We start from the raw sequence: 23,974 nt of genomic DNA on the forward strand, positions 1-23,974 counted from the left end.
TACGCTTTGGGGATAGAAAGCAGCAAAAAGTGAGGCTGTTAAAGAAAAAAAAATCAACCTTCAAAATGTCCCCCCCGGGTCTTGCAGGGGAATGGTCGCTGCAGGGACGCAGCACACCCTGGTTTGTCCCCCTTGGAAAATCCTGATGCTGGGAGGGGGGAGCCCCAAAGCCCGGCTCGCTCCGGGGGCTGCTTCCAAGTAGGGAAACTGAGGCACGGGGGGGTCGGGTGGGGGCTCTCCGGGGGCTGTGTTCCTGCGGCCAGGCGCTGGGACCCTCCTGGCTCCGCAGCCGGGCCGCGGGGCAGGGGCACCTCCCCAACCCCAGCCCCAAAAGTTTCTTCCCACCGCTTTCCCACCCCCCCAGGCCGAAAAATCCCCGGCCGGAGGCTGGCCCCGGGGGCCCGGCAGCCTCTGCCTGCCCTGCGCCTCTCCCCTCCCCGGCTCCAGCCCCCAAAGAAACTTTTCCTCCCCCTCGTCTTCCTCCTCCTCCTCCTCCTCCTCCTCCTCCTCCTCCTGCACGGAGCTGCTCGGCTGACGCGGGTGGTTGGTTGGTTGGTTGGTTGTTCTCGCGGCTTTTTTTTTTTTTTTTTTTTTTTTAAGGAATTGGGGAAGCAAACAAACAAAACAAAACAAAACAAAACAAAACAAAAAAAACTTTTTTTTTTTTTTAAAAAAAAAACAGCGCTTCGCGAGGGTCCCGTGCGCGCAGCCGGGAGCGCAAAGGGATGCGCGGGGGGCGCAGCGCGGTGCGGGGCTGAGCCGCTGCCCCCCGGGGGGGGCCCAGGTGAGAGGGGGCCGCGGAGGGGGCGGCCGGGGGGGGCCGTGCATGAGCCGAGTGTCCCGAGCAGCGCCCGGCCCCTCTCCGATGTCCCAGGCCAGCAGCCACCGGCAGAGCCGCCCGGAGCCCCGCCGCGCAGAGCCGCCCCCGGCAGGTATTGGGGTGGGGGGGGAGAGAAAGGAGGAGTTGGGGGGGGAGTGGGGGAGAGTGTGGGGGGGCGTTTGGGTGCATGGGGGGGTGTCTGGGGGGAGAGTGGGGGTGTAGGGGGAGTGGGGGTGGATTTTGGGGGTGTTAGGATGCTGGTTTGGGGGTGTTGGGGTGCGTGGCTGGGGGTGGCTGGGGGTGGGGAGGGCGTGCGCGTGTGGCTGGGGGTGTCTGGGTGCACAATTGGGGGTGTTTGGGGGGGGAGTAGGGGTGTAGGGGGAGTGGGGAGTGTGTGTTGGTGTGTTTGGGGGTGTTGGGGTGCAGGGCTGGGGGTGTCTGGGGGGGAAAGTGTGTGCGTGTGTGGTTGGGGGTGTCTGGGTGCGCAGTTGGGGGGGTGTGGAGATGTAGGGGGAGTGGGAGGGGTGTGTGTTTGGGGGTGTCCGGGGGGGAATGGGTGTGTGGGTGCATGGCTGGGGGTGTCTGGGGGGGGGTTGCACAGCTCTGGGACGTGCAGAGGTGTGTGTGTGTGCGTGGGTAGGGGGGCTGGGTGGTGGGCTGGGGGGGCTGCGAGGAGCTGCAGGGCTTGGAGGGGGTGCCTGGCTTCTGGGGGGTATGGTGTGAAAGTATGAGAGTGTGGGAGTGTGGGAGTGTGTGCGTGTGGTCTGGGGGGGTCTGGTGAGGTGTGTGCATGGTCTGGGGGGGCTGGGGTGGAAAATGCGTGCGTGGCCGGGGCGTGCGTGGTCTGGGGAGGGGGGGGCGCATGGCTGGGAGCGTGCGCGTGTGCAGGGCTCTGCGCGTGCAAGCGTGTGGCCGTGTGCGGCCGTGTGGCTAGGAGTGTGTCCATGTGTCCGTCTGCACATGCGTGTGCACGCACACGTGTGTGCACGCAGCTGGGGAGGGGGGGGGCCGTGGACTTCTCCAGGAGGGTCCGCGTGTGCGTGTGCGCGTGCACGGCCGTGCGCGTGGCCCCGCTCCTGCCTGCGTGCGTGTGTGCACGCCTGGCTCGGTGCGAGCACAGCTGATGCAGGCGAGCCCCCAGGGAGCTCACAGCACAAACTTCGCAGCGGTTCCTGTCACTTTGCCAAGTGCACGGGCCCGGCTGGGGCCGACACAAGCTGAAGGGGTTAAAAATGTGCCTTAGGGGGGGAGCTGCAAGGGGTTAGGGCTGTGGTGCAGCCCCGATGGCAGCACCCCGAGAGGGGTTGGGGGTGCACAGCAGTTCCCTGGGGGCCCCTGGCCAAAAGGAGGCAGCGGGGCAGGATCAGGCTGTGGAGAAGTGGCTGGAAGGGTTTGGGGGATGGTTTTTTTTGTAGGGCAGAGCTGAGCCCCTCGAGATGCTGGGGTGGCACTGTCGGGGCTGGGGAGCTGTGCTGGTGACCTGTGGTGGCCAGTCCCTGCCTAGGGCTCAAGTGCAAACCCGTGCCGAAAGCCCAAACGGGGAGAGAAAAAAGCCAGAGCTGGAAGGTGACGGCGTGGGGTGAAACTCCCCGCCGCACGCTGTCCGAGCAGACACAAAAGGGGCCAAATCCAGCCCGGGACGGGCTCTGCCTGCCCTCCAAAAAGAGCTGCAGCTCTGGGGGCTGAGCAGCAGGAGCTGGGTGCTGTGACACCGGGCGCGGGGATGCGCCAAGCCCAAGCGAGCGCCGCTGGGTCGCTCCCCTTGGTTTTGGCCCACGGCACAACCGGGCCCAGATTTTGGAGCACGCGTCCTCTTGGTCTCTTCCCCCTGTGTTTCCAGCTGGCTGCTGCTGGCTCCGCTTCCCGGCTGAGCTCCTCGTGCTGCAGGGGTTGGGGTGAAGTGGCTGCAGGGGCTGCCCCGTGCTGGTGACCCCCCAGCTCCCTCTGGGTGGGAAATGGGGAAGCGATCGTGCCCCGGCCTCGTGCAAAAAGGTTTTTTGTGTGCCCTTGCCAAGGGTTTAAGGGAGCGCCGTGCACTCGGTGCTGTGAGATCAAGAGTGCTTTTAAACAGTGGTTTAGAAATCGATGAGGTTTGGGGAGCTCGGGGGGTGCTGGGTGGGTAGGAGCCGGGCTGTGAGCCCTCGCTGGGCAACGTCAGGGAGCATGGGGGCACCCATGGGTGCCCAACCTGGTGCACCCTGGTGCAAACCAGCACCCACGCCACCCTCCTCCTCCCCAGCTCCTCTCAGGGAGGAAACCTGAGCAGAGTTGCTCCAAGGTTGCCCCCTTTAGACCCTCCCCAAACCCGGGGCGTGCAGAGGGGGTCTCCAGGACACCCCAATTTCCACCCCACCCAGGCTCCAGGGACCCAGTCCCACACCGAGAGAAGTTCCCCATCCTTCCTCACCCAGCGGGAGGGCTCCAGAGAGCAGCTTCCCAGGCGCATGGCGTGAGCTCGGGCTTTTTTGCTCGCACCATTTTTTAAATTAATTAATTATTTTTGAGGGATGAATGGACACGGGCCGTTTTGTGCTTGGTGCTGCCTTGGCCTCGTGACGCTGCAGCGCAGAGGCGTTATCTCTTGGGCCCTTTCCAGGGGCTCTGTCACGCAGCGTGGAGCCTGGGAATTTTCGCTCGTCTCCCTTCGCAAATCGGACCCGAAAATTTGGCGATGCCAAGCCTGGAAAAATCAACGGGGAAACCGAGGTGCTGGAGGGGTTTGGGTTAAACCAGGGTGATGTGGGCATAGCTGGGATGGTGTCGCCGTGCTCGGTCTCGTTTCCCAGCCTGAGAGGAAGTTCTGCTCCTGGATTTTATTCCTTGGCATGGCTGGGGATGGGCCCCGTGCCACCACAGCCTCCTCCTGCCCGGGGGATCGGGCACGCAGCAAGCCCGGCCCTCGGAATAGCCGCAGGGAGTTTGCGGAGGAGCCTCGGAGAGAAGAGGCAATTGTCTGCTCACGTGAAGTATGTGGGGTGTAATTATTTTCCGGAGGAATTAGCTGAAAACAGGAGAAACCAGCACCCCTCTGGCTGACGGGACTGGGTTTGTGCTTCCTTCCCTTTGCGGGGAGGCAGAAGAAGGGGGACAGGGGTCTGTGAGCGGGGCTGCCCTTAGGGGAGCAAAGAGATGTGAGGATGCTGGACCCAAAACTGCCTCCAGGAGGAACAGCTTGCCCTGCAGGCTGCCTCTCCTCCCTCCCACCACCCTTCCCAGCGGGACAAACTCTGCGTGGGGCCACCTTCCCGTCCCCCCCTCCGTGCCCACGTCCGGGCTCAGCCGCAGGCGCCAGCAGCTCTGCGCCTCGTTGCTTGCACACAGGCACTTCTCGTTGTTGTGTTTCTTCTTTTTTTTTTTTTTTTTTCTTTTTGGTTGGTTTTGTTTTTTAATTCTTTCTGCCTGTTCCCGAGGAGTTTGCCCCGAGGTGGAACATGAGGCCAAGCCCCGAACAAGGCAGCTTTCACGGCAGCAAAGCTCCGCTCGGTGAGCCCAGGGTGCTGGGTGCTGTCCCTGGGTGCTGTCCCAAGCCCCCCGGCCAGGCAGGAGCTGGGGCTCAGTCCTGCACGGAGAGGTGGGAGAAACAAAGCCCCCCCCCCCTCCCCCCGAGGTCAATATAAAAGGGTTTGTGTTAATCCTAGCACTGATTTAAATGAAACTCGTTGCAGATTTGTGCACAGCAAATGCAAAGGAGAAAAAGGAGGGGAAAAAAAAAGCCCCCAAAGATTTTTTTTTTAAATCCTAGATTCATTTTTTTTTTCACCCAAAGATTCATTTCTCTTTTCTTTTATAGTTACTTGTCAGCTCATGAAAATATTTGATTTTTTCCTCTTTCTTTAAACAGAAAAAAAAATCTTAAAAAAAAAAAGAAAAAGAGCCAAGAATCAGATTTCTGGCTTTTTTCAAATGTTTCTCATTTGGAGCAAAACAAAGCAGGCCCTTCGGGGCTGTGCCGCTTGCCACCCGAGCGTCCCGTTGCTGCTCCAGCCCCTAATTGAATTTCCTTGGAAAGCGCTCGCCCGAGCCTGTTAGCTGCAGAAACCTCAACTCTCCTCGGGCATTTGCTGTGATTTTCCTGATTTTTTCCCAGAACTCTGCCTTGCTCGTGCCATACCTCCTGGTGCGGGCAGCAGCACCCAGGGTGTTGGGTTTGGGGTGGGAGAGGCTCCACATGGGGACACCTCGGTCCTTCCCACATTCTCCGGGCGCTGTGCTGCCCGCTCAGGCTGTGCTGGTGGAAATGAGTTGTTGGGTATCAGCAGAAATGAGTTAATGGGACTTTTTTTGTGCCCAAAATCTCCATCTTGAGGCTTTCCTCAGCCACCACAGCCACAGCTCTGCTTCACCTTCAGCCAGGCTTTGGCAGCGTCTTCCCCGCTTGAGCCTCGTGCGCTTGACTTTGGGGACGGTCACCCCCTCGCTCCAGTGCTGTCCTGCTGGGACGAGTGTCCTGCTCTGCAATGGGACGTATCAGGGAGCACACAGCAGCTTCTGGACGTGCTTCCATCCCAGTCCCATTTTCCCTTGGGTCACCCCCCATGAGCACAGGAGGCTCTTGGCTGCAGCACCGACTCCTTCCCTGGTGCGGGATGCGGCGCACGGGGTGGGACGGGATGGGAAGGGACGGGACGGGTTGGGAAGGGATGGGACGGGTTGGGAAGGGACGGGACGGGATGGGAAGGGACGGGATGGGACAGCTCCCGCCCGGTTCAGCCACTTTCAGTGCCAGGGCTGGGCTGCTGGGGCGGCGTGTTCTCCCAAAGGGCCACCTCACGAGGAGCGGGTCGGCTCGCCGGCTCCAGAAGCTGTTAATTACTCGCTCCACCCAAATGGCTCATCGTTGGACGGCCTCGCCGAGCCGGCACGCTGCTGCCCCGTGTGCCGTGCCCTGACCTCTGCAGAAGAGCTTGTTCTCACCTCGCTGCAGCTCCTTCAAAGCTGCTTTAGTGTCTGTGCTTAGGAAAAGCCCCAACCTCGCAAGCACGCAGCCCGGCGCAAGGATTGCGCACCACGACTGCAACATTTTGGGCTCCGTCACCGTACGGTGTTGCCTTGAGCAAATCCCTTCTGCCTCAGCTTCCCTGTTGAGCCAAGCAGCGTTAAGGCTATTTCATGCTGCCTTAGAGCTGTGGCTGTGCTAAAATGAGGTTCATCAAGACTGGGGAACGTGTGATGGGCACAGGCTTAAAACTGTAGGCTGGGTAGATCTCCGGATGAAAGGTGCTGCATAAGTGCAAATTATTATTCTTGTTAATAATGATGTCCACCAGCTCGCATTTATCTGCTCTTCAATTAACTTTTTTTTAAGGACTCTTAACAGGTTAGAAAGACACAAATTTTTCCTGGCAGAACCTGTGCTGGTTTGACCCCGTAAGGTTACGCAATTACTGTACTGGCATGGTCCTTAATTAGACTCTCCATAATTTTCCCCGGCACAGCGGTGTGGCTCGCTGCTCTGTAATTCCCAGAATCTCCTTGGATCTGATAGGCATCGCCTTCGCTGCTTTCCAGGCTTCAGGGATAATTGCTTGCTCTTAGGGACACTTTGCACGTCTCAGGACCTCCTCCCCATCCTACGAGGCTTCAAAGTCCCCTTGGCCAGCTCGGTGAGGAAGCACCGAGCCACCGCGGTGCTCCTTGGTGTCCATGAAAGCTGACTCGATCCCAGACTGGATCCTTCACCCTTTGTTGTTCTTCATCCTTTTTCTCCACTCCTAGACCCCACAACATGTTTGGGATGCGACACGATGCTCTTTGGTTTCCGTAGGCAGAGCTGGGGCAGGAACCTAATCCTGCTGGGTCCATGGGTGTCCTTGGCAAGCTGCGTTCTCCCACGGCTTCCAGTTTAGTCCGAGGGCTTTGGGGCTTGGAGACTGCTTCTTCCCTTGGATCTGCAGCCCCTGAGGGGTCTTGAATGCCACCTTTTACATATATGTTAAATATATCCTTGAGGCATATTTCCCCAGCGTTGCTCACAGTGACGGATGCTTCCTGCAGTGATTTATTTCTCACCCTCCCTGGGCTCCCTTCTTGCAGATATTCGGGCAGGTTGGTGGTGTGATGCAGCTCCAAGTCTTGCTCTTCCTCTCTTTAGGAGACAAGGGATCACTCCTGCCCCACCATCGCATCCTCACCAGCAGATTTTGGGCAGGAGCAGGTACTCCAGGAGGGATTTGGGGTGGTCGGTGCCTCCTTGGCCGGAGCCATTTGAGTGGATGGTGCCCTTTGGGTGACGGGTTTGTAGGCACAGCCAGGCCCAGGCTCTGTGCCCCAAACTCTCAGGAGGGTTTTGCAGCTGGAGAAGAGGCTTGGTGGTGTGCTTTCAGCCCAGGTCCGAGGCTGCTGAGTGTGGTCCTGGCCACGAGTGGGACCTGTGGGGTTTTGTCCCTGCTCCTGCCCAGGTGCTGTGACCCTGCCTTGTGCCAGGAGGATGGACGGGATGGACGCTGCTCCTGCCCGTCTGGCCAGCCCAAAATTCCTCTCTTCCTACCCACCCACTGGCTATAAATAACAAATAATAACATCTCCCAGGCTGGCAAGCTATTTGGGGTTTTGTGGGTTTTCCTGCTTTGTTTTGCTTTTTTGCATTTAGGAAGTAACTTTTCATAGAAACCAATATTTTTATTTTTTTTTTTTCTCACCGGATTCCTCATTGTCCCGGGACCGAAATGTTTTTACAAAGCACGGCCCAGGTGAGCGCGGGGGCAAATGGGGAGCTGCAGGGGGGTGAAAGCTGGGAGCTGAGCTCTGCTGGATGCGGCCAGGGCTTGCTCAGGAGCATCTCGACTTCTGGGCCTTTCCTCCCCCTCGCCCTCCTCTTCCTTTCCCTGAATATCATTGAATGCGAAATGCTTTAGTGCATTAATTTCAGACTGAATGTAAATAAGCCATTTGGACTTCTCCCAGTCGAGCAAACTCTCAAACCAGGATTTTGCTTTCCTCTCCGCCAGCCTGGCTCGTGGGATTGGAAGGATTTGCTTCAGCGCTGTCTCTTCTGCACTTGAAACCACTTAATCAAGCTCTGAAACATCCCCCGAATAGGTCAGACAGGCACCTGATTGGGACAGGCGGCGTGTAAGGGAAAACCAAGAGAGATTACACGCCCGTTTTATCTGCACGAAGCAGATTAGACAGCTCCCAAACTAAATATTGCTGCAAGGTAGCGTGTTGTTCATGGCAAATGCCTCGCTAGACCGTCTCTGTTTGTGTCTCCGTCCAACACCATCACTTCCCTGCCCTGGGACATGAAAGGGAGAGGAGACACAAGGCTCCTGAGCTCCTCCACGTCAGCCGGTGCCAGCTTTGGGTGCTCCTCAGATCCCGAAGAGCTCAGATGTGGCTCCAGATGTGTCCGAGGCCCTCTCCTGCCACCAGATTTCTCCCTTTCTGCAGCCAAAGGCACCGCTCAGCCGGCGGGGGGAACAGCTCGTCCCTAGCGCTCGGCTGCAGCTGAGAAAACCCAAGGGGGAGCCATGGGAAAACCTGGGAGGATTTAACCCAAAAATGCAGCTGCGGCGTCGCCTCTTCCCACATCCTCCGTGCCTGCCAGCTGGGGGGCTGAGCACCACGGGGACGAAGGAAAGCCACCCATGGGACACCCGCAGTCACCCTGGGCGCAGTGGTTCTTGTTTGTGCTGCTGGGCGGCTGCTGAGACGCTGCCGTGTCCTCCTGCTTGTGCCCAGGGATTTTGCAGATGGGTCAGCTCAGGCCTGAGAGCTTGTTGGGAACAAAACGCGTTTCCAAGGCATGCGTGTGCTCACCCCTAGCCAGCACAGAGGTGCTGCACGGGGTCCATCCCAATCCCGGTTTCCCCCCGGTCCCAATACGCTCATTTTGTGCCTTTTGCTTTGTGAAAGTCTTGTGAGATCCTCGGTGAAAGGCAAGGGGAGCTCACAGCTCTCTGACATCCACCAGCTCTTTCCCCTTCTCCCTCCTTTTTTTTTTTTTTCCCAAGCCCTGGGCTGTTCGGTGGGCACCGGAGCTCAGCGGTTTCCTGGGGCTTTTGCAGAGGAGCTCCACATCCGTCGGCCTCCCTAAATCCACGTGTACCCGATGGCACTGCAGTGATTTACTGAAGCCCCAGCTGGTATTTTAAACACCGTGTCACCTCTGCTCTCCTAAAGCCCCCGGGGCGAGCTCCCCGTGTCACCTCCGTTTCCCCCCGGGATTTTCCAGGAGGCTTCCTCATGCTCCTCACCCCACGGACTGGGGCAGCAGGGATGGGAGCAGCTTTACCTGAATTTCTCTCCCGTCTATTTCTGTCCCTCTCCTGGCCAGCTCGTTCCAGTGGGAGGTAATTTCATCGCCAGCTTCCTCCCTCCTTCGCTGCGGTCGCGTGTGCGGGGTAATTACCCGGAGGGGAAGCGTTGCCTGCGGAGAGCTCGGCCGCAGCGATGCTCAGCACCTCGAGCCCCTTCCCGGGGACTTTTTGGAGCCGTGCCCTCCATCCACGGCTCCAAATCGCACCTCTCGGGCTCAGGGCTCTGTCTGGAGCTGCCCAGATATCGGGGCGTTCGTGTCTGGTGCTAAGAGGCGTGAGATCAGGCGTGGGCCAAACCCTGCGGGGCTGACTCAGGCCGGTCCAGGTCGGGGCATGACAGAGGACTCGGATGCAGCAACCTGTGGTTATTATTCACCTTCTCACCACGCCTATGCCCAAATACCTGGGGGTAGAGGACAGCCTGCTCCCTTCCCTTTCACCCCGGGCTTTCTCAGGGAACGTGTTTCTTTCCGGGGCTTGCTTGCTCCCACTCCATTTGGGTTTCTGCGCCAAATCCAGCTGGAACTGGTGGGTTTGCCTCGGTCGAGCACCAAAATCGCCACCCCTGTGGGAACGGTTGCAGGAGAGCCACGCTCAGGGCTCTGCAGGTTTTACTCAGCAAAAAAAACCCTCCTCCACCAGGTGACTTTGGGGCCAGGGAGCAGTTCTGTGCTGGAGCTCCGGGAGGTGGTTTGTAAAACAAAAACCCAAGGCAGGTTCGTCCTTTCCTGCCAGGTCGCATCAAGCTGTTCCGTCAGGGGATTTTTGTCTTGGGGAGGAAACCCGAAACCAAGCTGGGGCTGGATCACCGAGCTCTGCAGGGGGGAAACTGAGGCAGGGGGATGCACGCGTGGGGCTGGGCGAGCGTCGCTGCCAGCTCCTTGCAGCCCCTCTGCGACAACCCCGGGCTCCTCCTGCCCCCCCAGGACTGCGGGTGGTGCCCCCCCTTCCCTTGTAGGGCCTCTTGTTATAGTCCCTATAATTATACGTGTGCGGTCTGCTCGCCTTCCTGCCCAGCTCCTGCCTGCAGGAATATTTTGCTCGTTATATCGAGCATCACGAAGCGGCCCAGCTCTCCGTCTTCCCCCCCCCTCCTTGCCTGCCTGCATGTAGGGCCTCTTGTTATAGCTGGGAAAATGACGGGTGTTTGGTCTCCCTCCCTTCGCCCAGGCTATAATTTAGTTTTATAAAAAGTGCAGCCCAGCCCCTGTGGTGCAAGCGGGAGCTATTCCTGGGCTGGGGAGGAGGAGGGGGCTTGGGGGGGCTCAGAGCTCTGCGCCGAGCCCCGTGCACCCCCCCCGGGCACACCACTGTGGGGTGCAGACCCCCTTCCTCCAGGTTTCTGCAAGAGGATGTGGGATGCTGGGGTTTGTCCCCGTGAGGCTGCTGAGGATAAATCCACTGCTTTTGGGGTTTTGCTTGCAGTCCCTGGGGGCTGCTCCTGTCCCAGAGCAATGGGATGTGACTGGGGGGGGGGGTGGCAGCCAGCTCTCCGTGGGGAAGACAGCACCGTTTTCATGGGAATGGGGGGAGAAACTGCTTGGGAGGCTGTGTGTAACCAGCTCCCCTCTTTTTTGGAGAAGGAATCTGTGACTTTGGGGAGGGTTTGGGGAGGGTGCCCGCACACCGCTGGTGTTGCAGCAGGGTGAGCGGCCCCCCAAATCCTTCACGACGGTCCCTCTGTTCCCCCAGCCATGTACCGGGGGCAGATGGCTCTGCTTTATGCCCCAAAACACAACCCCTGGCGTGGTCCGGCACAGCAGGCATGATGGCAAGGGGGGCGCATCCTGGTGGCACCCCGAGGCGCTCGGCTCCAACCCCGTTTCTCTTGCAGAGGCGGGCGAGACCTCGCGCCCTTCGCCAGCGGCCCCCTCGGCGGAGCCCCGGCCCCCCGCCCGCCCCGCGGCCCCCAGGCAGGAGAAGTGCCCAGAAGACGAGGAGGAATCCCACAAAGTGCTGACAAACGGCACGGCACCGGCCAGGACCGAGCTCGCGGGCGCTCCCGAAGCTGTGACATGTGAGTGCTCCCTCCACGACGCTCCCTGGCAGGGCTCGGCCCGTTAATGAGCGATGGGGCTGATAAACGAGGCGGGCAGCGGCGGTGGGAAGCCGGCTCCTCCTCGCTCTGTTCTTCCCCACATCAAAGGAAAAGGCTGGGGCTGAGCGTGAGTCACCGGGAGCTGGGGAAAGCCGAGGGTGGCAGCGAGCAGCCCCTGGTTTTGGGGAGAAATGGGGGCTGAGAGGAGATTTGGGGCGCACCAGGTTAACAGCAGGGCTGGGGGCCATGGCTCTGGGTCCCATTACAGGGCTGGGAGAGCAGAGCTGGCCAAGGGGGGAGGCTGGGGGCCAGCCCCTCCTGCAGCCACGCCATCCAGCCCTTCCCTGGCTCCCAGCCTGGCTGCTGGGATTTTGCTCCCAGGCTGCCCATGGCGCACGCGGCCGTTCCCCGTTCGCTGGACGCGAGCGCGCAGCTTTCCCTTCCAAGGGGCGGAAAGCGGGTTGATGCTTCCCCGCGGGGCAAGAGGAGAGGGTGGGAAAAGGGGGAGAGAGGAGAAGGTGGAAAGGGGGCGAGCAGAAAGTGGGAAGGGGGCCACAAACTTCGCCGAGCGGGCAGGAGGAGGTGGGGGAGCGGCGCACCGCAGGCGCTCCTGCCGGCGCGGCGTACGTGGAGCGAGGCGAGCGCACGTTTCCTCAGCCCCAGCTCGAGCCCTTGCAAGCATCTGGGAGCTGGGCCGGCTGCCCACAGACATTCTGCACCTCTGAGTCACGCCGCAGCCGCTGCGCCCCGCATGGTGCGGCCCCGCGCAGCCCCCTCCCCACGCCGCGGGCCCCGGGGCCGGGAGGAGCGCAGGCACCCGGGGGCGTGGGGTGCAGGGAAACCCCCCCGGCTCCTTCCCATCTCCTCCCCAGGAGGTTCAGCTCCCCGCATCGTCGCCGGCAGCCCTCGCTTTGCAGCCTGCTCGGGTGCAAAGGGAGGGCTGGGGCTGTGGTCGGTGGGGCTGTCATTGATTTTGGAGGGCAATTTTCCCCATCGGTGCCGTGCCAGGTGCTCCAAGCCCTGCTGGTGGCACCTCTGGACCTCTGGCAGAGCCGGGTGGCAGCGGGGTGAGGACGGCTACGGGTCAGACGTCCACCCACCAAGCCCCAGGGATCCTCCAGGGTGTCCAAACCACGCTGGTGGTGTGCCCATGCGGGGCCACTGCCACCCCAAGGAGCATCCCCCTGGTGTGAAACACAAAGTTTCGCCCTTCCAGGAGGGTTTTGGTCAAGCACAGGCAGGATCTGTCCCATGGGCTGCTCCTCCCAGCCCTGCCACCGCCTTACAGAGCATCCCACATCGCTCCTGGTGGCCCCAGGCTGAAGATGTCAGAAGAGCTTTCTGAGCTGTAGGCCCCCCTGAGAAATGGGAGCTCTTTTTCGTGGCTTGAAGAGGTGGGGGGGGGGACGGCTGGCTGGCCCTCACTGCTGCTGGCTGGAGCCGGAGCGTGATTTTGATTTACAAACAGTTTAATCTGAGGAATGCAGCGAAATGGAGAACGCCAAACCCAGCACACTCCGTGCTGCCGTAAGCCCTGCTGCTTCTCAAAAAAAAGAATATATATATATCATAAAATAAAGATCAGCAGGCAAACCTGCGGGCCAGTGAGTGGCTGCACTGGGCTCTGTCCTTGTCCCCTCCCCGTGGCTCTGGCCAGCCCCAGGTGCCACCATCCCCCCCAGCCCTGTGCACGATGGCACCTCGGGGGGTGCCCCTTGGAAACCAAAGGAATCTACTTGGGACCTCAGGAGGTTTTGGGGAGAAACGTCCCGTTTTATCCAAGGTCCATTTACTCTTTCTCCCCTCCTGCTTTCAGCCCGATCTTCCAGCTCAGCCCTGCCTATTTCCAGCTCCCTCCCCAGCGCGTTTCGTGCAGTTTTCACCCAAACTCCCGTAAACTTCCCTCCGCGGTCTGAGCCCAGCTCCCTTTTTGGAAGAGGCAGGGGCACACACTTGTGGTTTTCGAGCCTCCATCTATTTTTGCCAGTGCAGACAGAGGTGGTGGGGCTGTGCACGGGGGGGACTCGGCCGTGCCCCCTCCTCCTGTGGGACCCCCGTGGCCACGGTTCGCAGAAAGCAGCTACTGTTCCCCGGCGGCCAGAGGTGCCTTTGCCCTCGAGCCTCTGGGCTGAATCATCCCTTGTTTACTGGCGCAGGAGAGGAAAAAAAAATCAAAGTTTGGCAAAAGCAGGGGGTGATTTGTGCCTCCGAGTGGAGCTGCTGCGCCGGGGGGCGAGCGCTCGAGCCCCCTCCCTTGGGCCTCGTGTCCGCGGGGGGGACACGGCACGGGGCAGGAGCGAGGACCAGCATGCGAGGGCTGGAGGCAGAGGCAGCCGGAGCAAATCTTTGTTCCCTCCTCCAGCAGGAAAGTTCAGCCAGAGGCTGGGGAGCCCATTCATGAGGCGGCCGTGGTGCTGAGCTCTCCAGCTTCGCCTTATCTGGCTGCCCGCGGCGCGCTGGGGACGGCCACGGGCAGCACGGGGGCTGTGCCATGGGACGGCGGCATGGCCCTGGGGTTCCTTTTGGTGCTAGCAGGGGCTGATGCTTCTTCTCCCTGCTCGGCACGAGGGGAGCTTGTCGCTCCGTGCCGCCGGTCACCCCCCCCGGTGGCTCCATCCCTGCTGCCTGCGCTGGCGATGCCGGGACCCTGGGGACCTCCTCCCCAAGTCCTCCGCTGAGTTTTGGCAGCTGCGCCACGTCCTGCACGCCAAGCCTTTATTTCTTGCTCTGTTTTTTCATCCCTCCCTCCCTTTCTTGCTCTGCTTCTCCCTCCTTCCCTCCAGCCAGCGGCTCCTTTTCCCTCTCCCTCCTCTCAGACCGCTACGGGGCCGCACCGTGCCCAGCTGGGGACCGGGTCCCCGTGTAGTGGCAGGGAACGGGGACCAGGACCACGTTTTTTTCCCCCTCACAGTGCTGCAGGGGCAGCAGGACCGATGGTAACGCACTGCTTTCCCCTCCAGGCCAGCCCCAGGTGCGAGCAGCCCCGCAGCCCCCCGGCCCCTGCACCCACCTGCTGCAGAACGGGGCCGGGCGAGGGCCGGATCCGGGAGGTGCCCTCGGGGACGCGGGGAACGGGGTCTTCCGCCCCCTGCCCAGCTCGCAGAAGCCTCACCGTAAGCTGCAGTCCCACCACTCCATCAACAGCCAGAGCAGCAAGAAGAGCAAGGGCAGCTCCAAGTCGGCTTCGTCCCACATCCCTATCGAGGCGCAAGAAGGTACCGGCTCTCCCCAAGGGGGGCCCTTCCCAGCTGGTTTCCTCCAGCCCCGCATCCCTTGGGGTTTTTTGTGTAGCACCCTTCCAGCTCACTGGGACCCCGGGTGTCAGCCCTGCTCCCCTTCTGGGACCCCACTGCGTCTGCACCTCTTGCTCTTCCCCAGGGTTGGCGCTGACCGTGTCATTTCATATCCCCCAAATCGGTCTCTTTTGGGGTCTGGGTATGTCCCAGGCAGCAGAACTGGTGCCCAAGCATTGAGGCAGGTCCCTAGAGCGGTGCTGGGCTCCCGGCCCCTTCCCATCCCTTAATTCTCAGGGGAGAATTTCCATCCTCTGGGGGCTCAGCGTCTGCTCACCGGGTGCTGCCCCGGCCCATCTTGGGGTGTCAGCACCTCCCTGCCCTGTTCTCCTGCAGACTGCTGCGTCCACTGCATCCTCTCCTGCCTCTTCTGTGAGTTCCTGACCCTCTGCAACATCGTGCTGGACTGCGCCACCTGCGGCTCCTGCACCTCCGAGGACTCCTGCATCTGCTGCTGCTGCTGCAACTCGGGCGAGTGCGCGGACTGCGACCTGCCCTGCGACATGGACTGCGGCATCATCGACGCCTGCTGCGAGTCAGCCGACTGCCTGGAGATCTGCATGGAGTGCTGCGGGCTCTGCTTCTCCTCCTGAGGGCTGGGGGCAGCGGGAGGGAGGACGAGCAGGAGCGGGATTCCCCCTCCTGCACAGCCCCTGAGCCCCGCCGGTGGGGAAAGCCGGGCGCGAGGCAGAGCCAAGCCTGGTGAGGGAGGAGAGCGCAATTCCCCCGTTGCAAACCTCGTCCTTGGAGCCTCTGAGCCCGCTCAGACCCTGTCTGGGGACAGTGCCTTCGGGCTCTACCTCTTCCCCACACGCCAAGGGTCGCGGGAGCACCCTGCCACCTGAGCCGAGCGCAGGAGCTCCCATCCCGCGCCCCCGCTGCCCGAGGAAGCTGCTCCGGGCACGGCGACAAAGGGGAGCCTGCAGCATCCTCACCCCTGGGACCCTCCAAGACTGGGTGCAGCTCCCCGGAGGGACCCCACGGACACCAAAACCTTCAGCCAGGCTGCGGGACTGGTGTTACGGGGACGCAGCGCCGCCCCCCAGCACCTCCCCAGTGCTGAGATCGGCAGCCAAGTGCAATAAATGGCCCACGGCGGGGATCCCCCTGCAGCCGAGTGCCTTCACCCCTGCCTGGTCCCTTCCTGCGGGGCCGGGGCAGCTGTGCCAAGCTGGCACCAACCCCATGAGCATCCCTCGGTGGGTCTATTGGGGCCAAATGACCCCCAGCTGCCGTCACCCAAAGGACGGGGCTCGCGGCTGGGTGAGGGTGGAGCACGCCCCCTTGGAAAGCTGGGGAGAAGGGGAGGGAGAATAAGTGTCATGGTATTATTATTATCTATTTTTTTTTTTTGGTCCCTTTTGTTACTGTAAATAAAGGTCTTTCTTCATTTCTGACCGGGGGCTGCTGCATCACGCGCTCCTCGAGGTGCTCCCAGGGGGGACCGTGCCCCCCATCCCTGCGCCGTGTCCCCTCGTCTGCGCCATGTCCCCTCGTCCCACCGCAGGGCATGGGGGCTCGGGCAGGGGCTGCAAGGCTTTCCAGCCCCAGAGATGGCTCGGTGACAGCCCTGGAGCTCTGCCTTTCACCCCTCACTTCCCACAGGGGCACGGGGTCCTTACAGGAGAAAATCAAAATGCCAATTCCCAGCTGTGGGGCTGGGAGGGCGCAGAGGGTCCGGGGTTTGGGGATGCTTCAGGAGGTGGCAGCCAGCCAAATTTGGTGGCCTGGGTGCTCTCGTGCCACCCACCCAGCCCTGCCTAGGGACCGTGGAGCATGCCGTGCCGTGCCGTGCCATGCCACGCTTTGCCATGCCGTGCCGTGCCGTGCCGTGCCAGCAAGAGATTTTGACCCCCCCCAAAGTCTCGTGGCCCCTCGGGGTCCCGACAGCCCTGGCAAGGCTGCTGGCTGGGCTGCAGTTGAGCAAGGAGGGAAAAATGCTTAAAAGCCGAGGCCAAATGGGTCAGTTGGTCACGGTGACACAGGCTGGTTTGGGATCTGGGCTGCCTGCCCTCCGGGGCTGCGGCTCAGCCATGAAACCTATTTTTAGTGGTGAGCGCAAGGCGGCCGGAGCCCAGCGCAGGGCAAGTGCATGGAGGGGAAGAGGACGGTGCGAGCAGCCTTCCTCCACCCAATGGGATTCAGGGTGGCAAATCCAGCCTCAAACCCTTCCCAAAATTCAGCTGAGCCCCAGGACGAAGAACTGGGGGGGGCTGCACTTTGCTGCCTGCCCCGGGACGCGGACGGGAGCGGGGCCCCATCGCGGAGCCGGTGGGAGCTTTGCCACAGGCTCTGGCTGCGGCTCGGCTCCAAGCCGTTCGCATCCTTGGCAAGGAGGGACGGAGGCGCCGGCCTTCCCCAGCCTGGCCTCACTCGTGGTGTTAATTAGGGAGGCTGGAGCTGGCAGCACCCCACCAGCCGTGGTAACGAGCGCTGCTGCCGAAGCCGCTTAATGGGGAACAGATTCCCCGGTGCGGGAGGGCCCCGCGGCTGGCGGTGCCGTGCATGCATGTGTCCCAGATCCTCCTTCTCCCTGCGGGGAGGGTGGCACGCACCCCACGCCCCCAGTTTCCCCAGTTCCAAAAGCCCTTTGGAACTGGGAGCGATCCCACGCTGCCCCCCAGGAGCAGGTCCTCAACCGCTGGAGGGGGGGGAGCAGCGCCGGGCTCTGCGCGGAGCATGATGTGCTGCTGAGTGTATGTGATATTCACGCCTACAAATGTACTTTAGTGAGGGCTGCTTCCAAAAAAATGCAAATAAAAGAGCACCCGGTGACTCCGCAGGGCTACCCAAAGGCGCAGCTCAGCCCTGCCAAGTGATGCTCTGCCCCCAGGGGGCCGACGTCCGCTGGCTTTATTGGGCACTGGCAGGGGCACGGCCAGATTTTTATTTTAAACCCTTTTTTTTCCAAGCCTGGGTTTGGAAAAAAAAGCATGTGCTACCCTGGGCAGCGCTGGCTGCTCTGCTCATACCCCAGCTGCTCCTGAAAATTGGCTCGGGGGCACGGGGATGTGGCAATGAGGGAGCTGAGCTGCCCAAGCGCCTGGCAAGGGCTCGGGAAGCAAAGTGCAAACCTTCCTCTGGATGCAAGCTGCTGCTGGCCGTGCACCTTGCAAAGCACCGGGGGGAGGCAGGGGTTAACCCTCCTGCCTGGGAATTAATTAACAGCAGATGTGCTCAGTTTTTAACTAATTACTCTCCTGCCAGCACTTGGTTTTCACGCTTCCCTTGCAAGCTGCTGGGAGCTGGGCGCCGTCACACCGTGCCCAGGCAGGTGCTGGCCCTGCAGACTGGGCTGTGCTGGGTGCCCGGGCTCATCCGTGTCCTCCCCCCAGCCCGAATGGGGTCCTCACCGAAGGAATTCACTGAAATGGGCTAAAATTCATTAAACTACTGAGCGCCTGCAATAGCTTCACTCTGTTAAAGCTCGGTGACCGGCTCCCAAAGTGACTTGGGTCTGTTTGGGGAGTACGTGGTGGGTGTATTGTTCATCCCATATGGGGCTGTGCTGCTGGGGTAACCCCTGCCCTCCCTGCTCCCTGCTCCCTTTGCTGATAACCCAAAGCATCTCCCCAAAACCTCACCCAGGGCAGGGAGAGCCGCAACACTCGTTGCCTTCGGGGCTTTCGTTTGCCTCTCTCTCTGCAGGCAATTTATTATGGCTGGGACATCGAATGTGTTACTCATGGAAGTTTATTATCGAGCGTTGTCAGCGGGCAGCACGGTGTGTAGGGACGCAGCACCCATCAGGATACGGCCGAGCCCCTCCGGCCCCATCGCTGAGGGCAGCAGGAGGATGCTGGGGGGGGGACAGGCGGCGCGGATGCGCCTCTGCTCCTTCGGTGGTGATTGCTTTCAGCAGCCCAGGCTATTTCTGTCTACAATCACAATCAATAAAGCAAGTGAGAGGGTTTTTATTTTTCCACTCCAAATGCTTTCTTCATCCTGTTTCCTCCCTGTTCACACGGCGGACTGGGGCGCACTCCAGCAAGGAGGCCCACGGAGCCGTCTCCTCCTTCCTCCTCACCACCAGTCCCGTCCCTGCTCCCACTCCTGCTCCCACTCCTGCTCCTGATCCCACTCCTGCTCCACGCTCCCCATCCCGGCCCCGTGCAATCCCTGCCCCATCTAACACACCGCAACCACAGGGGCAGGTTTGGCAGGAAGCGAGAGGACAGCATCGCACGTGTGCATGCGTGCACACACACACACGCACACGAAAACCCTGCCAGAGCCAAAACCAAAAAAAAAAAAACCACCCTAGAACTAGGGCTCTGGAAGATGCGGCAGCTCGTGTAATCCCCAATTCTGCTGGGCTGCCTTCGTAGCGCGGCGATGGGGGACGGGCCGAGGGGAGCCGACTGCAGTCTATTAAACTTCCTTTGAGAGCCTGCCAGACTGACAACAGCTGGAAGGAATTAGCTTTGCAGGTCCACCAGCTCCTCTCCTCGCTTTCACCCTTCCCCAAAAAAGCAGCTTGAGGCCGCGGGCCTGACAGCATCACTTTTTCCCCGCTCTCCAAGATCCCTGGCGTCCCGCGGGATCTGCTCGGCGCTGCTTTCGCCTTTGATCCCAAACCTGCAAGGAGCGGGAGGAAAAATCCCAGGACCTTCAGTGATGGCTAACCACTGCCATCCTGCATGAGTGCAAGGTGCTGGAAAGGGTTTATTGGGCAGTGACCCCCCCCCAGGAGCCTGTGTTCACCATCACTGCTCAGTGTCCTGGTGCCGTGCACGTACCCATGCCAAGGGGGGACACTTGGTACCAGTTGCTGGGGTGCCACCCCCTTTGCTCCACGTGATGGTGGGTTTTGGGAGCAGGGTGTGACAGCCCCACGCTGCTGTTGCCAGCGGGGATTACCCAGAAATGTCTCTTTTCCCTGGGGAAGGGGGGTGCAGAAGCCGTCTGAGCTCGGCGATATGTGCAGCAGTGCAGAATTGGCCACCACTGGAGGGTTTCGCTGCCAAAGAGCAAGCTGCCTGCAAGCACTGCCTCCTCCAGCCAGCCTCGGGGGCCGGGACCCAAGCGGAGACCATATATCTCCACGTTCTGCCTTGCTACCAAGTTGGAGAAGGAAAATGCAGGAGGGGTTGTGTTAACCCTCTGCTGGGTGCCTGCGGAGGAGCGGAGCGGAGCCGAGCAGCCCCGCGAGCCTCTCGCACGCTGCTAGACACCCAGCAGGGAGGGCAGGAAAGGGCTTTGCCCCCCAAAAAAAACACCAAGACCCCAGGGACACACCATGGGATGAAGGCAGGGTGTGCAGCACAGCCGGACCAAGGTCCCCATGGGCACAGACACCCAGGGAGCAGCCACGGGGTGGCCGGATCCTGCCCCAGCAGCGCTGCTGCTACACGTCCTGTCCCGGGCTGGTTGCATCCCCCAGGTCCCTACCTAAGAGCCACGTCCTGGGTCCTCTGTAAGTGCAGAGCAGGGGAAACGTGGCCAACAAAATCCAGAGTGAGTTTATTTTCGTTTGACTAACGTTTCTCACACCTTCAGTGCCTCGATGCACACAGCTCTGTGCACCAAAGGCACCGCTGTGCCTCTCCTCTCCCCTATTTCATCTGAGGAGCCGACGCAAGCTCCATCAGCTCAAGCATCTCCTTCTTTCCTGCTGGCAGAAGCTGCAGCCCTTGCAGGAGTGGCTTCCCCGTGTCCCCCTGTCCCTCTCCGATGCCGAGGGTCCACGTGTGACACTGCCGGGCCAGGGACCGACCTCGCAGAGCCAGCAGAGCCGTCTCCACGCAGCCCGTCAGGAAGAGGTGCCTCATAAACCCAAATAGTGATTTCCTGCTGCAGTCGGTGGGAGTTGTTTTCTTTAAAAACGCAGCTGAAACCGGAGAGGAGACGGAGTTAGCTGAAATATCTGGGAGCTGGGGAGCTCGCCGTGCCGGGAGACAGCGCCGGCAGCCAACACACACACACACATGCGCAGGCACCCGCTGGGGATGCCAACATTTGAAAGCCATTAACGGGAATATCTGGGGAGGAAAATCCAGCCCTACCTTTAACCCCACACCGAAACGCACCGAACGGCCGCGGTGAGTTATAGAGTGAAAAAAGCGGCACCATTTTTTTATTTTGTTTTATTTTATTATTTTTTTTTTGAGACCAAAGCGCTCGTCCCTCCCAGAGCAGGGAAAGTTGGCACACGCCGCGCACACGTGCGTGACAGAGCAGGAGGCAGCCGGGCGCCTCCCACGCATTAAATTCGCTCCTCTTTACGTGCTCGGCCTCGTGTGGGCTCCGGCTCACACCCACTGCACTTCTCTGTGTGCACAGATGTCGGGGGGGTGGCGAGCCGAGCCCCCTGCCTCCTCCATCCATTCGTGTGTGTGCGTGAGACGGACCCAGCGAGATGCCAGAGAGTCTGGCAGGGGTGTGTGTGTATACAGACAGACACGTATTTATATATATATTTCCCTTTCTGCATATATATAGACACACACACACATATATAGCCAAACACACACACATATACACACACAGAGATATTTTTATGCATTCATCTGCTCGTGCACATTTTTACGCGCCCTCCCCGGTGCTGCTATCCGCGTTATCTTGCTCTTGGAGGCTTCGTCCCAGCAGCAGGCTCTGGATTTCATCTGGCTCTGGGTGGCTTTCCCGAGCACTGGGATGCCCCAGCCTTGTTTGCTTTCCCCTCCCCGTGCTGGAGACGTCCCCTTTGCCCTCTCGTTTGCAATTACCAGGGCTCAGCAGCCCCTCAGCAATCCGGGAGCCAACCCCTGCACCGTTCGGTGTTAATTATTTGCCAGCACCGCTGGTGCTGGAGGGAGATGGGGCTGGTGGCTCCAAGCTCCATTTCCACCCAAGCCCTGTTGATTCTCAAGTTCTTTAGTGCCTACGCCTCTTCCAGACTATGGACCACAACATATTTTGTATTTAAGGATCAGGGTTTCAGTGTGCCTGCGTGCTCAGCACCGCCGGGTGTCCGGGTGCTGCTTGAGGCTGTGCACTTCGTGCCACATTTTGGGCAGAAAGTCATCTCGCTGCTGCTCATCGCAGTCATTTTACTCAAGACTCTGGCAGCACGAAGGGAACTCTCATAACACGCACACGCTGCTGGGTGAGCAGCCTGTGCTGGCGATTACCCGAGTAACCTCACGCCTCCGAGCTGCCTTTTTTCTTTTTTTTTTTTTTTTGCTTTGCAATAAATCCAACCCCGGCCATCGCCGCGCTGCCTTTCATTTGTGCTCAGCCTCTGCTGGCCGTGCGAGCATCGCGCCGCTCGCCCCTCGCTGCGCATCGGCTGCTCCGAGATGGTTTCCAGATGTCGTGAGCAACCGGACCACGTTGCTCCAGGGCTCATTCCCAAAGCAAAAGGCTGTCCCTCGCACCCAACACGGGCTCAGCCACGCTCTGAGATCACAGCCGGGCTTTTTGGGCATCCCAGACCTGGCCTTTTCCACCCGAGCCGCTGCCTTTCGATGCCAGCTTGACCAAGGTGTGAAGTTCCTTGGGTGCTCCCACCTGTTTAATCCCCAATCGCACGGATTTGGAGCTGAAGTTACTGGCATGCTGCTGCCCTCTAGTGAAGGGCTGGCCTCTGCTCCCAGTCACGCTCGTACTGGGCCCAGTTGCCCGGCCTCTGGTCGGTTCCTCGTGGGGGAAATCAGGGCACGAGCATCCCATTTTTACTGCTCAGCATCTGCCCTGCTCGGTGCCATCCATCAGGTCAGCCAAGACGTCACAGCATTTGATCTGAAGCAGCCTCTAGCCCAAAAGACAATTCCCTTGTTGGGGGAAATCCTTGTAAGAGACATTAAAAAAGATGTTGGAGGCTGCATTGAGCCACCTGCCCAGGGACTGGGGTATAAAAGGGTCTCGGCAAGGCAAGGCTCTCTTTGCTGGGGTCAGTGGGATGGACTGCAGTGAGCGGCCAAGGTAAGCACGCGCTCCCCTTCCCCCCGTAAAGCAGGGGAGGGTGGCTGGGGGCGCACGCAGGTTCCTGCGGTGCCCCGTGGCTCTGTTCTCCTGGAAAACTTCAGCCTCTGGAAGGACCTGGGGGTCCCCGAGTGCCTGTTACAGGTCTGCTCATGGGCTGTTTTGCCAAACTAGCTTGACCCCAGGGCTGTTTCCAAAGCAGTAGAGATCTGGGGCTCCCCTCACCTGGCTGGTGTGCAGGACCACACCAGGTGCCCACGGCCCCCAGCTCTGCATCCTCCATCCCCACGTCTTGTACCGGGGGACTGAGCACCTCTGTGTCAACCACACAGCCACCGCTGCCTGTAGTGGGGCTGTTCCAGAGGTTTTTTGATTTACATGGTGCTTTCCAAGCCTGCAGTGAGAGCAGCTCCGTGCATGCTCCAGCCACCGTTATCCCCTCGTACCGGAGCGCAGAGCAAGGCTGGCCTTGTGGGCACAGCTCCGAATGGCAGACAGCAGAGCCAGCTCCTTTCACCTCACTCAGGCACCAAGTAGGACTGAAAACCCCTCTCCCCTTCCCACCCAACCTCTTTTAATTAAAAATATCGGTGTTGGCATCCAGGCCCTGCAGAGCACCTAGCACAGGGTAGCCCCTCTGCTCCAGGCTGTGCAGGGATGACCCTGAGCTGTGCCAGGAGGAAACCTCTCCCCAAAACCCCTCCCCGAAACCCCTCTCGGTGCCCCAGTCCCGCAGTCCTTCTGCCAGACCAGCCTTTGGCTCTCCTACAGCCTCCTAATTGAGAGCAAACACTCGCCCATGGGAGAAAGGAAGCAAATAAGGGAGGTGAACATTTACATCCCAGGCAGTATTTCCTGGCTGTAAAGGGGAAGCTGTTGTGGCCACGGCACATAAATAGCCCTTTGATTATTTTCCTACTTACAGTTTTGAGCAGCCCAGCAGCAGCCCCGGCTGCCTGGCAGGGCACATCCTGGCTCGGACCCCCCAGGGACCATTTTTGGGTCAATGCTCCTCTGTGCTGCCCATAAGCACCTCCGATTCCCCCTCCTGGGAGGAGTATCGATACCCCTTCCTTCCAGGGAGGACACGAACACCCCTCATGCTTAATACCCCTACTCTAACCGGGGCTGACTTGCTCCAGAGATTGCTGTGGCCTCTGCAAGGACTCGCTGGGCACAAAGCAGAACGTGCTGGGGTCTGGGACTGTCCCTGCTGGGCGCCCCTTGGTCCCTTTGAGCCCTGTTTGGGGTTTGCTGGGCGTGCATAACACGGTAACGCCCTGTAAAGCTTGCTCTGTTCCAGGCTGTGGTTTATGTCCCCTTGGTTTTATGTTTACATTGAATTATTTTCAATAAAGTTTTTTTTTTTTTTTTTTTTATTGTCCCGACTATTTCACGTTCAACAGAGGCTGCTGTTGGCGATGGCTCGATCTGGTGCTGTAAAAAGGGCAGGAACGTAACGAAACGCCCGTTCCCGATATGGATGCACAAAGTACAAAAAAAAAAAAAGCCCCTGATAAATTCTCACTTAACAAACCCCCCTGCAGAGAGGTAAGAAATGCTCTCAGAGCACGTAACACCTCAGGGCTTTGGCTTTTGAGACGGGGGTGCCCTGCGCCCCTGGGGCTGGCTGGGGGCTGGCTCAGCTCTTTGCTGCTGC

General features: G+C 60.1%; 1 protein-coding gene across 1 annotated transcript; it reads left to right on the top strand.

Moving 5' to 3' along the window:
* Positions 1-715: 715 nt before the first annotated feature.
* Positions 716-15,873, top strand: MDFI (MyoD family inhibitor). Its single transcript, XM_082778492.1, has 4 exons — positions 716-932; positions 10,913-11,095; positions 14,077-14,331; positions 14,746-15,873. The coding sequence occupies exons 1-4, from the start codon at positions 827-829 to the stop codon at positions 15,000-15,002; spliced, it is 801 nt and encodes a 266-aa protein (XP_082634618.1). The 5' UTR covers positions 716-826; the 3' UTR covers positions 15,003-15,873.
* Positions 15,874-23,974: the final 8,101 nt, after the last annotated feature.

This window comes from Aythya marila, assembly GCF_965140915.1.
Source record: "Aythya marila genome assembly, chromosome: 24".
Classification (NCBI taxonomy): domain Eukaryota; kingdom Metazoa; phylum Chordata; class Aves; order Anseriformes; family Anatidae; genus Aythya; species Aythya marila.

Bases quoted from the DNA above. Each gene is read 5' to 3' on its own strand.
- MDFI (XM_082778492.1), top strand. From the start codon at position 827: ATGAGCCGAGTGTCCCGAGCAGCGCCCGGCCCCTCTCCGATGTCCCAG. The intron at 11,096-14,076 runs GTGAGTGCTCCC...TTTCCCCTCCAG, and splicing joins CGCTCCCGAAGCTGTGACAT to GCCAGCCCCAGGTGCGAGCA. The intron at 14,332-14,745 runs GTACCGGCTCTC...GTTCTCCTGCAG, and splicing joins CCCTATCGAGGCGCAAGAAG to ACTGCTGCGTCCACTGCATC.